The sequence below is a fragment of the Phalaenopsis equestris genome, unplaced genomic scaffold, assembly GCF_001263595.1.
Source record: "Phalaenopsis equestris unplaced genomic scaffold, ASM126359v1 Scaffold000124, whole genome shotgun sequence".
NCBI classification, from domain to species: domain Eukaryota; kingdom Viridiplantae; phylum Streptophyta; class Magnoliopsida; order Asparagales; family Orchidaceae; genus Phalaenopsis; species Phalaenopsis equestris.
In genome coordinates, this window is record NW_018164566.1 from 47,495 (window position 1) to 60,019 (window position 12,525).

Genomic DNA, 12,525 nt, shown 5'->3' on the forward strand with positions numbered 1-12,525 from the left:
GCTCATAATGCCTTCCCCAGATATTATTCTTCCCTTAAAATAGATAGTATTCAACAGCATATAACAACAACAACAACAAACATTTATATCACTAAGTGAGAAAAACTACATGAATACTTTTTCTCCATTATGTCATATTTTCATTTAATTCTAATGAATTAAGATTATTTTTTATACATGTACAGTATTTCTAGATCTATATCTACCTTTCACAACGTAAGTTGCTCTTTTAATTCGATCATCTGATGATGGATGTTTAATGTGACCAAACTATCTAAAATAATCCATTTGCCGCTGGAGCTACTACAACCCTTTCACAAATATCCCTTTCGCATTGGATCTACTCCAACATAACGAATATATTCATTTCGCATTTTGCCTCCAAGTATAAAACCACTCATCCACTAAGCGCTCATCTTTTAACAACACTTATTTTGATGCCTCTCTTTTACAGACCAACATTCTGCAACATAAAGCATTGCAAGTCTCACTACCATTTTATAAAATTTTCCCATAGGTACAAGCAATACTTTTTATAACATAATAGGCCCAATCTATTCCTCCACTCACTTTCATAAAAAGTCACCTAAGGAACATGGATAAAGCAAATTCATCATAATGCTACATTAAATAAAGTTACTATAGATACCCAAGCATAATAAATAAAGTTAAATATCAACATGATGCAAATGTAACCAATAGAACATAAACTAGCACCACAATATTACAAACATATTATACAAGAGAAATGCCTCCTTCCCCTTACCAACAAAGTACAAGTTCTGCAGTAAGGAAATTCAAGGCAAATCTCAGCTTCAAATTGTCTTATTGCAACAAATATACAAAAATGAACATAAAAAAATACATAAATGCAGACCATACAACTACTCTTCCTTCTTTCTCCTCATCATAAGCAGATAAAGGGACCTAGTCATAGGTACAAGCATTTTTTGACAACTTTATGGCCTTGTTCTTGCTGGAATCAACTACAATTTGACATGCGGCATGCTTCCGATGCTTTACCTGAACCAGCTTTCCCACCACATTAGCTCGGGTAACCAAATCAAATACCAAAGTTAATGGAACCGAACCGCCGCTATTCGATAGAGGTAAGCCGGCGCCAGCTCCATATAGAGGAACCTTGTCTCCCCTCAGTATTAAAGACATAGTTTTATGGCTTTTTCTGGGCTGGTAATACTTCTCTAACTGCATCGAAATCGCAATTTCATGCATTCATTGGGTTTGAAATAACAAAGTATTTCACGGCTTTAATTTACATTGATGTACTGTTTTCATTTCAAACAATATTAAGCTTCAATTTTTCAAAATATTTCTGATACTCCACATATTTATCTCTACTGACTGAGAAACGGAACATGACTGTTAAACAGAAGAGTGGAACATTTCAATATTGCTGAAAGAGAAAAAGAATGGGAGTCAGACTTACTTGACCAGTAGCAATTACAATATCCAAGTACTTGAGATTAATGGGACTAGAAGTGACATGAATGCCAAATGCGGATGCTGGATTATATACATTGATTTTCAGAGAACAGTTCACTGTGATCAACTTGGTCAGAACTCCGGTGCTATCCGAGCCCTCTCCCGAATAAAAATCATCCATCGACAGGCTCTGCCTCGATAATACAATTGTTAAATTTAAGCCATTAATCATCACAGATAACAGTTTCAAACAACAACCAATAAGGGAATCAAATTATAGATTCAACAAATCGACTCTAGTTGTACATAGTGACTATGCCAACTTTTTTAAGTGTATCAAATGATCATAGAAGCATAAAACATCTACATAATCAGTATACAGAACAAAACATCAAATTCAAAATGCTAAGCTCCGTTTAAGCAACATGAAGCTACACAAGCAGGAAATGCCACAAGGATTTCTTCTGCTGATTCAGCTAATGCTTAGAAATGATAATTACTGCTGCTTTTACAAGATACCAACTCAATGTAATCATCTCGAATATATACTAAAGATAACATTAGATGACACCCATTAAATTCAGTATAGATGCCAATCCAAGTTACCCAGGACAAAAGCTAAGCTAACTTAAGCAAGCATCTATATAAAGTTCTTCCAACAAAACAAAAAGAATCTTGTAATATGTTTATTAATGCATATGTTTTCATTATATTAAATTCACAAGTCAATTTTACGTGCAGAGCCGTTGAATTAAAAACATGCTTATTGCGTGATGGAAGATCCACGACGGTAGAGTAATAAATTAGCATCTTAGTATTGTATAAACTTTGATGGCACAGATAAAACAAAAGCAAGCAGAATGAAACAACTCGATTTTTTATGTGAAAACGCAGAGAAAAGTAAAAAACCCATGAGGTCTAGCTCAGTTGAAATAATCTGCTATGTAATTGTAAGTACAAAAACTCACTATCCTCTTGAATTCGAGAAGATGAAATTATAATGTTAATGTACAATAGTAGTTCAACAATAATAGTTATAATAGTCCGCATAGGCCGTAGCCAATTGTTATGAAGGCAGTAACCTGCCATGAATGTTATTGACGGTGGTTGTGAGGGCTAATTGGTCGTAGAGGTCGTAATTGACAGTTGCGGTGGTAGTTGGCCAAATAAGTCGTAGATGGTTATTTTATTAGTATCAGTTGGCCATAGAGGCCATCATAGGAAGCTGCAAGAGCTGTAGGCCATGTTGGTCGTAAATGGTCACAAAAACTGTAGTTATGAACAATGATAATGTTTGTAGGCCACAGATGCCGGAGTTAGGAGCCGCATGAGCAGTGAGCCACGTAGGAAGTAATTCGTCATGATGGTCGTAGTGGTGAGCTACGATAACGTTTCTTTGCCATTGAGGTCGAAATTGGGAGATGCAAAAGCTATGAGACACGCTAATCGCAGTTGATCACATAGACCACAGTAGTGAGCTGCAATAACGATCAGAGGCCACAAATTGAAGTTTGAAGCTTCAAAAGTGGTAGATCAGGTAGGTCATAGTTGGTCACGTAAGCCGTAGTTGTGAACAACAATAATGTCCGTAAGCCACAGAAGTTGGAATTCAGAGCTGAATGAGTTGTGCAGAATATAGGCTATAGTTAATCACGTAGGTCGTAGTGGTGAGCTGTGATAATGTCTGCAGACCATAGAGGCTAGAGTTGGAAGCTGCATAAGCTGTAAGCCACATGAACCGTAGTTAGCCACATGAGCTATAATGATGAGCTGCAATAACGTCCGCGGGCGATAGAGACCGGAGTTAGAAGTTCTGCGAGTTGTGAACTACATAAATCGTAGTTGGTCACATAGGTCATTTTGGTGAGATACAATAATGTTTGTAGGCCACAGGGCCCGAAATTGAGAACTGCGAGAGCTGTGTACCTTGCAAGGCGTAGTTGGTTATATAGGCTATAGTAGTTCATCGTTACACTAGCTTCGAGGTGTGCTGTTGTACAGTCTTTAGGGTGCATCATTGCACCATTATCGGGGCGCATCGTTGTGGCGTACTTCATTACCCTACGAGGTCCACTGATGGCAACAAGCAGGAGGCGGCCAACATTGGTCGACTGCAATTATTAAGCGGTGGCTGACGATGGTCAACTTTTGCAGGAGCGAAAAATGTTTGTCAAGACTTCGGTGTACAACGATATTGGAATTCAACTCCCAATCTAGCTTTAAGCCCAAGTCTCTCCACTGTTATTAAGGAAGTCAGACTCTATGTATAAAATATGGAAGTGGCCTCCCTGTAAATAACGAAAGAATCCAACCTACTCTATCGAACGACATGAAGATATTCCCTCAATTGGACGATGTTTTGTGGCCATGTAAATGCCTTAACGATGTCAGAATCAAGCGATCATGTTGATTTGTTTCATCAAGCCATTTGATTTGACTATAAGCTTATCAGATTTGAAATTTGTTCGTCTTTCAAATTAACAACCGAAAATTCCAAAAGTAGTTTAACGACTTGATATGAGATTAATTTGACTTGGATAGGACCAACTTTAGTATCATTGGGTCTATCTCATTGAGCTGATCAATTTGCATGTAAGTTCGTTAAAATTGGAGTTTTGCAAGATTTTTAATTTGAGTTTGATTGTTTCTAGCTAAATAAACTTTAAGAATCATGACAATCCCTCGAGATTTGCGCCAAATGGCAAAATTTGTTGATGACATACCGGTTGCCCCTAATTTCTGTGAGGCCTCATTTGTATTATCTGAAATTTAGTAGAATAATAAAAATTAGGAAAATTTCCCAAAAAATAAAAAAATTTAAAGTTTTCCAACAATCAGCGGCAGACGACGACTGATGTGGCTGCGAAAAAGGAGCGGGTCGGCAGGTCCTAATAATAATCGGCAGCAAGTGCGACTGCGAACAGTGGAGCGAGCTAGCAGGTTGCAGTTGCGGGTTAGTCGTGTTAGCAGGTTGAAGATATTCGATAGCGAGCCGAGCTTGCTGACTTGCAGAATGCCACGCGGGATCAAAAGAGAAGGCAAGAGCTACCATGTCATGGATCAAGGAGATAATGGACCACGGGGAATGGTGGGCTTGAATCTGGCGGGATCTGGATGGCAAAGCATTGCGTGTGGGATTGATCTGAACAACGTGACCAAGTTTGCATGACGTAATTTTTGCAAAATTCGGTGGTAAAATGCAAAAACATATTTCAACATGGATTGCGTGGTCTGGCTGTTTGAGTGCGGAAAATCAGATGGTCAGTGTAGGTTGTCACTGAAAAACATAAATTTTGTCTACTTTTTGATATTTTTTGGCCTTTTCAAGCCTATAAAAAGGCCAAAAAGAGGATAAACAATTGCAGATTCCCAGTCTTTTGTTGTGCCATCAAATGAGTTCCCATCGTCTGCTAACTGAAATCTCTCGTCCTGTTGTAGTGCCATAAATGAAACTCAATTGGCCTGCTAACTAGAGTCTCTTGGCCTGTTGTTGTGCCATCAACAGAGCTCACTTGGCCTACATTATGTCACCTTTTGCGCTGCAAACGAGCACCCCCAAAGTCTCTCGATCTATTTTTACGACATCAACAGAACTCCCTTTTGCGTTATCGTCGCACGCCCTCGAAAAAGATTTCATCTTCAACTCTTGAGCTTTTTGGAGGTGATTTTTCAATGATGATGTTGTGTTTCTTGAGAAAAAAATTTTCATACTACTTCAAGATATCAATGTTTGGGGAATCCTGACCTCTCAAAAATCAGCAAAAGTAATAGAATCTTGTGGAGACAATACCAACACCTTTTAAAAATGAGTCTTTGAGGGAGTGGAAGATCAAGATTATAGACATCAACCATATCCTTGGCAATCACAAACATGTGAATAACTCTCATGCAATAGCCATATTATCATTGGTATGTCAGTTAGTAAAGTGCAGCGATGAATCCATGATGATTTTCTTCTTTCAGCAACACACTGAACTAATAAAAACTTGAGAAGAACTGAGGGAAACATGGGCTGGCCTCGATTAGAGCACAGAGAATTTGTAGACCTTTTGATCGAGGGTGCTCACTCTTCAAAGGGAGAATATAAAGTTGTGATCCTTACGTGCAGGTGTAAAATTTTGACAAATACTTACAATGAATGGTTTACTGACCGTACCGTCAGACTGCAACTAATCTCAAGATACCCTTCATCCAGTGTCTAAAGAATCCCCTTATGCTTTGGAAAAAGGGTCAAACTGAAATTGAATTGTGGAAGCATACCCTTGATGATGAGAAAGATGTTGTAGTAGTTTGGTGAATTTGTTTATACTAACTTGTTATAACTTTTGTGTGTGTTGTTCTATGTAGTTTTTCAATTGTCTGATATGACATTTATACATGGTAGCAGTGCGTTTTTCAGTACGTCCTTTTCTTGTTTGATATTGTGATATTGCATTGTTCGTGTATCTCTTGATGTAACAAAAAAAATTGATATTGCTTCTAAGGCTATTGTCTTTCTTACTGAGTTGTGGTTGTTCATCTAAAGGGATATTTTTGCCCCATTTCCAGGTGTTTTCGCCAAACTTCTGGGTCATTGCCTAAATTTTGGGTCATTGTTGGCCCACTTTTGGGCGGTGCTATTGATGTCTTCATCTTCACAATATGAGAATAATAACATCAAACTTTTTTGAAGCTCATGCCTTCCAAGATTCTTTGGCTTCTATCACTTGTCCATCAAGACTTGCCTTCTGCACTTATCTTTCAGGGGTATGACTATACACTATGTCTGACACTTTCCCTCGTAAGATCATTCTATTGAAAAGTGTATCCACTACTAACTTTCCATAAAAACTTATTTGTTGGGCTCTTCTTCCGGTAGTATGGGTGGAGACCTTGTCTGCCTATAACAATACTCGACATTTCCTAGGTTGTTAGTCTAAGATAGTCTTTTTGATGATTGTAACCTGTAACGGAAAAAGTCGGCGGAAATTCACCAAAGATTTTTAAACAATATGAAATTAATCGAAGCTCCCGCTTGACGACTGAAGCCTGTTATGGACGAGGTAAAATCAAGTCCCTGTGGAATCGATAAAGTCTAGAATTAGGTATTAAAGATCTTCGGTGTTTCTCGAGACTGATGAGTAGGTCAAGATATACGGTGTTTTTTTCTTGAAAATATAGTTATAATTATATTCAAAAATGATATATGGTGACTTGTTAGTTACTGCTTTTGAATTTGTTATCCTCAGATAGAGTGTTGTTTACACGAGCCTGTAAAATAACCAATATATCAAACTCAAAGAGATTAGCTTCTTGATCGAGTTGAGAAAGAACTCTAGTATGATGAGGGCGTTGAAGAAGTACCATTTGCAAAAAAAATTGCCCCTAGTCAAGAGGCTATTCTCGTAAACTTAATGTTTAAATGAAACGTGGGATGACTATCTCACCACAGTCATGCTCGAAATTTTAATGTGAACGATCTTTGGAAACTACAGTGAATATTGCCCTCTTAGTCTTGAAGTAGTTTTCATAGCCAGTGTCTGAATAAGATGCAGGAAGACTACCTAACCCTAATCGTGCTCAAGACGTTAATGTGAACGACATTTTGAGATTGCGACTAAGGTTGCCTGACACATTGAAGAATGCAAAAAAGTAGGGGCTCGACGTCTCAATTTTCAAGACTGTGTCTAATGGAACATTGTTTCCCACAAACCGTGTCAAGTTGTTGCGTGTTAAAATATCCACAGAGGAAAAATAATAAATGTGTCATAATGTTGTACGAAAATCTAATACACACAGATAAAAGAAAAGTATACAAAATGAGAAGCCTTTATTTTTTCATGTATAAAACCCTGAAAAGACAAAAAATTCACGGAGCCTAGCGCAGTTGAAATAATTCACTATATAATTGTAAGTATATAGATCACTCTTCACTTGAATTAGAGAAGATGAAATTACAATATTGATGTACAATAGTAGCTCAATAATAATAAATATAACGAGCAACAAATACCTTATTCGATTGTTATGAAGACGGTAGTCCGCTATGAATATTGTAGACGGTGGTTGTAGTGCTAGCTGGTCGTAGAGATCGTAATTGAAGGTTGTGGCAGCAGTTGGTTATGTAAGTTAGAGATGGTTGTTTTAGGAGCGTCGGTTGGCCATAGATGTTGTAAGAGGGAGCTACAAAAATTGTGAGCCATGTGGACCATAAATGGTAACATAGGCTGTAGTAGTGAGCTGTGATAACGTCAGTGGACCACAGAAGCCAGAATTGGGAGCTGCAAGAGCTGCAAGCCACGTATACAGTAGGTGGTCGCATAGGCCATAATGGTGAGTCGATAATGTTCGTAGGGCACATAGATTTAAGTTGGGAGCTGCTTTAGATGTTAGCCATGTAAGTCGTAATTATCACATAGGTCATAGTGGTAAGCCAATAACGTTCGTGGTGACAAAGACAGAAATTAAGGGTTGCGTTTGGGAGAGCTTATTTGCAGCGGTGGCGTTTTTAAAATGCCATATTCAGTTTGGAAATCCCATTTCAAGAGCTTTTTACAGAACTCTGTTTTTATTTTTCTATTAGACACAGATCGTAGGTAGGACCCCGCGATCTGCGTTTCATATGTTTGAAAGACACGGCTTGCCCCTCTCATCGCTCTCGTTCCTCCTCTGCCCTAAATTCGCACGTCGCTCTCGTTGCTCCTTCTCCCTCACCGATCGAGCACAGATAAACAACATTTTTCTTCTTCTCCCGCACTGTGCTGCCACTCTTCTGCGTTGCTCGTCGTTCCTCTCTTCTCCCTCCCCGATCGAGCATAGGTAAATAGTGATTTTTTTCTTCTCCCGCACTGTGCTGTCGCTCCTCTGTGTCGCTCTCGTCGATCCTCTCTTCTCCCTCACCAATCGAGCACAGATAAACAACTATTTTTTTTTCTCTCCCGCACTGATGCCGCTCCTCTGCTCTTGTTTCGTTTCCATAGCACTTGCTTTGATTTTCAAGAAATGCAAACGAGTTTCTTGGTTTTCAGTTGATGGATCGGTTTTAACAGGATTCTTACACCTAAATTTATATATCTTACACCTATATTTTATATGAAAATGCTGTGGAAGTTGCCTGGCTCCCAAGCATCACCAATGGCTTTATAACAGTAAATATCAAACTTTGGATGCTAGAAATGTAAACACATAAGAATTTTGTGGTTTCTATGTAAATATTCCATATAATGTGATGACATGAATATTTTTTTAAGTGTTATTACACTAATGCACGATTGCATTAAGAAGATTGGTAAATTTGTAAAAAGATCTGCAAATCAGTTGTTTACAAAACGCACAAACCAAATAGCTGCAGCTTATCGTAGTTTATCCAGTACAGGGGCAGATTGGTCATTTTTCCAGAATCAGTTGTTCTCTAAACGCACAAACCAAACAAACAGACAGCTTATCCGGATCAACTGCTTATCACCAGATTATTAGGATAAACAACTTATAGGGATAAGCTGCAGCTGCCCCAAACAGACCCTAAGAGCTACATGAATTGTGAGCTACGTAGGTAATAATTTAGTGACATATGTAATTATGGAGAGCTATAACAACATCCATAAGTCACATAGACGGGAGTTGGGAGCTACAAAAGCAGTGGATCACGTAGGTCATAATGATAAGTTGCAATAACATCCGTAGACTACAGAAATCAGAGTTGGGAGCTGCATGATATATGAACCACATAGAATGTAATCAGTCACGTAGGCGTAGTGATGAGCTGTGATAATATTTGTATGCCACAAAGGCCGAAGTTAATATTTGCATTAGCTATGAACCACATAAGTTAGAATTGATTACAAAGACCGTAGTGGTGGGTTGCAATAATGTCTGCAGGCAAAGCCGGAGTTAGGATTTATGCAAGCTATGAGCCACGTATATTGTAATTAGTTACACAAGTCATGGTGGTAAACTGCAATAATGTTCGTAGGTCACAAGAGTCGAAGCTGGGAGCTACATGATTTGTGTGTGACAATACCATAGTTGGTCACATATGTTGTAATGGTGAGTAGTTATACCATTTTCAGGGCGCGTTGTTGCACCATCTTCCAGACACATCATTACACCATCTTTGTGGGGCGTTGTTGCCCGTCTTTGGGACGCGTCTTGCACCATCATTGGGGTGCATCTTGTACCTCCTTTGAGGCGCATCGTTGCATGATTTTTCTGGTGCTTTGTTGTACCGTCATCGGGGCGTATCATTGCATTATGCTTTGTTACCATGTAAGATCCACTAATGGTGACTAGCATTGAGGCGGTTGGCGGTGGTTGATGGTACCAAGCGAGCGGTAGTCGATGGTGGTCTATAGCTGCGGGAGTAGACAACGTTTGTCAGGTATTCAGTGTAAAGCAACATTGGAATTTAGCTCCTCCCAATCCGGCTCTAAGTTTAAGTCTCTCCTCTCTTTCGTAAAGGGAGTATGACTTTATTTATAGAGCTTGGGAGTGGCCACCCTTTAAATAATAAGGGAATTCGGACCACTCCATCGAATGACCTACAGATATTTCCTCAATCAAATTGCATTTTTATGCATTTAAGTGTCTTAATGATGTTGGAATCTAGTGATTTTGGGCTAGTTGGATTCGTCTCATTGAGACACTCGATTAGATTATAAGTTTGTTAGATTTATAATCCATTTAACCTTCCAATTAGCCACACGAATCTTCTAAAAATGATTTCATGGCTTGATCTGGGTTTGATTTGACTCGAATCAGATCAATTTTGATGTCAATAGGTCCGTCTCGACGATACAGTCAATTTGACCATAAGTTTGCTGAAATTGGATTTCATGGATGATTTTAAATTTAGTTTGAAGGTTTATTGCTCAAAAAATGCCTTGAGATTCGTACTAATCGTCTCAAGATTTGTGTTAATTGGCAAAATTTGCTCCTGCCATATCAAAGCTTTTTATGTAATTCCTCTCACCATCTTATAGACCCCTATAATCCCTCCTACAGCTAACATTTAAAAATCACTGAAAAGTAGAACAAATTGAAAAGAAAAACCAATAAAAAGGCATTTCAGCTCATTCATCATGCATAGCAAAAAAAAAAAAAAAAACAAAAAAAAACAAAAAAAAAGCATCAATTTCTTGCGAAGCAGAGGTATTATAATTAATTGTCACCTTCACCACCACATCTGCTTTGTATGGTCTGCTCGTTCCCCAGATAATAAGGCAAAGTGTAGCAAATACTAAAACAAATGCAAGGAATGCGAGCACAAGCTGGCAACGACGAGAGAGGCCCTTATCCTCATGAAGATCATCATAAGGACCCTCTTCCTGAATCACTGTGCACTCAGGCCATCCCTTCTCATTCATCCTTTTCCCTCGCAACTTTCGCCCGGAGGATGAGCGAAAAATCCCAGAAAACCTACTGGAAGATGAGGTCCTGGACTGCCGGCCAAGCGACGGGTGCGAAGGAGATTCCATAGGGCTATTGTATACTGGTGTGGCTTGCATGGAGGTGGACTTATCTCCATCATGTGAGTCCCTTGAGGGACTCTGCACATAGTAGACTGGCCTCTTTGGTGACCAGCAAGGGGATGAGGGTGCCAAGCTTGTGACATCGGAATCGGATTTAACATGCATTTTCTTAACCTGCCATTAATGTCATGCAGTAGAATAAGAAAAACAGAAGGTGGAAATGAGCCAATTGCTGGTTTATAAAGAGGCGAAGAAATCTAAATGAATTTATTCAAATAAGTTTCCTGTATTATTCAGCCATTTCTATTTTCCAACTCACTGAAACAGTAGAACACTATAATTTCAAGAAAAGTTTAACAAATGTAGATTTTTTTCTTCCTTTTTTGGCCTTTTCAAAATAAAAAGCGCAGTCGGTAGAAATCAGAAACCAAGAAAAGGCCCTTTTTTTCCCCAGGGAAAAAAAAAGGATTTTTTAAGCTATGAGTTGTGCAGAAGGAATGAATTAGGTGGCGAGAAACAAGAAACTCCAAATGAACGGAGAGAAATTGAAAATTTCTCAGCTTTCACCATTCTTTTCTATCAATCTGACGGAAACAAAGAGATAAATAGATACCTAGAGTGAGCTCCCTTGTCCGCCTTCAGATTCTAATGGTCTGGCCTTAGATCCTTGCAAAGAACAGAGAGGTTTTCAGCTAAGAATCGAACTTTCTCTCTCTAACGTCCATGCTGACAGTCGGTGACGAAGGCACTCCAAACAACACAGACACAAGCTTGGCGCCACCATAGAAAGAAAGAGAAAAGTGGTGGCTAGAAGACGGTAGGCTCAGAGATAAAGCCACACTCAAGAGTGAGTGTCGGCAGAGGACAATTATCTTTTATCCCCCGCTAACTTCTTGATTTTTCAGATGGTAGTAGTATACCCTATATTAAAAATGAAAGGGGAGATTTACATACAGTACTCAATTCCAAGTTGTTTCCATATCTTAGATCTAACATCTACACTTCAATTTTTTCGTACCATCACATTAGCACCCTATAAAAATGATATTTTTCACTTCAAAAAATCAGTTAAAATAGTAGTATTTTTTATATGATATGAAAATTTTAGGTGATATTAATATAAAAAGTAAAATTTAGATTTTGGTTAGCTAAATTGGAATAGAGTGACATGTATGTTGTTGAATCCTAAATAGCCATTTAGATTAAACATGCCTCGAGAGTTGGAGCGAGGAGAAGGAGAGTAAACGAGAGATTAGAGCAGACAAAGAACTCTTGAGAAAGAAGTCGGGGAGAAATGTCTCTTTATTCGTCTTCGTACCTCCTATTTTTAAGGGTTTTTTTTTTTACAATTTCAGAAATGAGGAAACGGTTATGAAAATCGCCATTAATGAAATTAATGTGTTAGATTAATACAAAATTTGTGTGGCTATTTAAGTGTAATACAACTATCATTAACGAATCGATGCATTTTAGTTCAGATTACCAGCGTGACCAGTTGCGTGACTATCACTCCTACATAGCAAAGCCAGTCGATCGACTAGTTTTGATTAGGCGGCCATAAAAGAAGTTTGGGTAGCTGGGACCATAAGCATGGTCTGTCGATTGAATCCCTTGACTGTTTGGGTATCCCCCCCCC

At 38.6% G+C, this 12,525-nt stretch overlaps 1 protein-coding gene across 1 annotated transcript; it reads right to left on the reverse strand.

Annotated features, from left to right (window-relative positions):
- Positions 1-688: 688 nt before the first annotated feature.
- On the reverse strand, positions 689-11,775 carry LOC110021233. Its single transcript, XM_020719646.1, has 4 exons — positions 11,503-11,775; positions 10,590-11,063; positions 1,448-1,633; positions 689-1,206 (listed from the first exon to the last, which is right to left on the reverse strand). Exons 2-4 carry the CDS (start codon positions 11,052-11,054, stop codon positions 928-930), a joined length of 930 nt encoding a protein of 309 aa, XP_020575305.1. The 5' UTR covers positions 11,055-11,063; positions 11,503-11,775; the 3' UTR covers positions 689-927.
- Between the last annotated feature and the right edge of the window lie 750 nt (positions 11,776-12,525).

Coding starts and splice junctions, on each gene's coding strand:
- LOC110021233 (XM_020719646.1), bottom strand. CDS start 11,054: ATGCATGTTAAATCCGATTCCGATGTCACAAGCTTGGCACCCTCATCC. Junction 1,634..10,589: donor AAGCAGATGTGGTGGTGAAG/GTGACAATTAAT, acceptor TTATCGAGGCAG/AGCCTGTCGATGGATGATTT. Junction 1,207..1,447: donor TTGTAATTGCTACTGGTCAA/GTAAGTCTGACT, acceptor ATTTCGATGCAG/TTAGAGAAGTATTACCAGCC.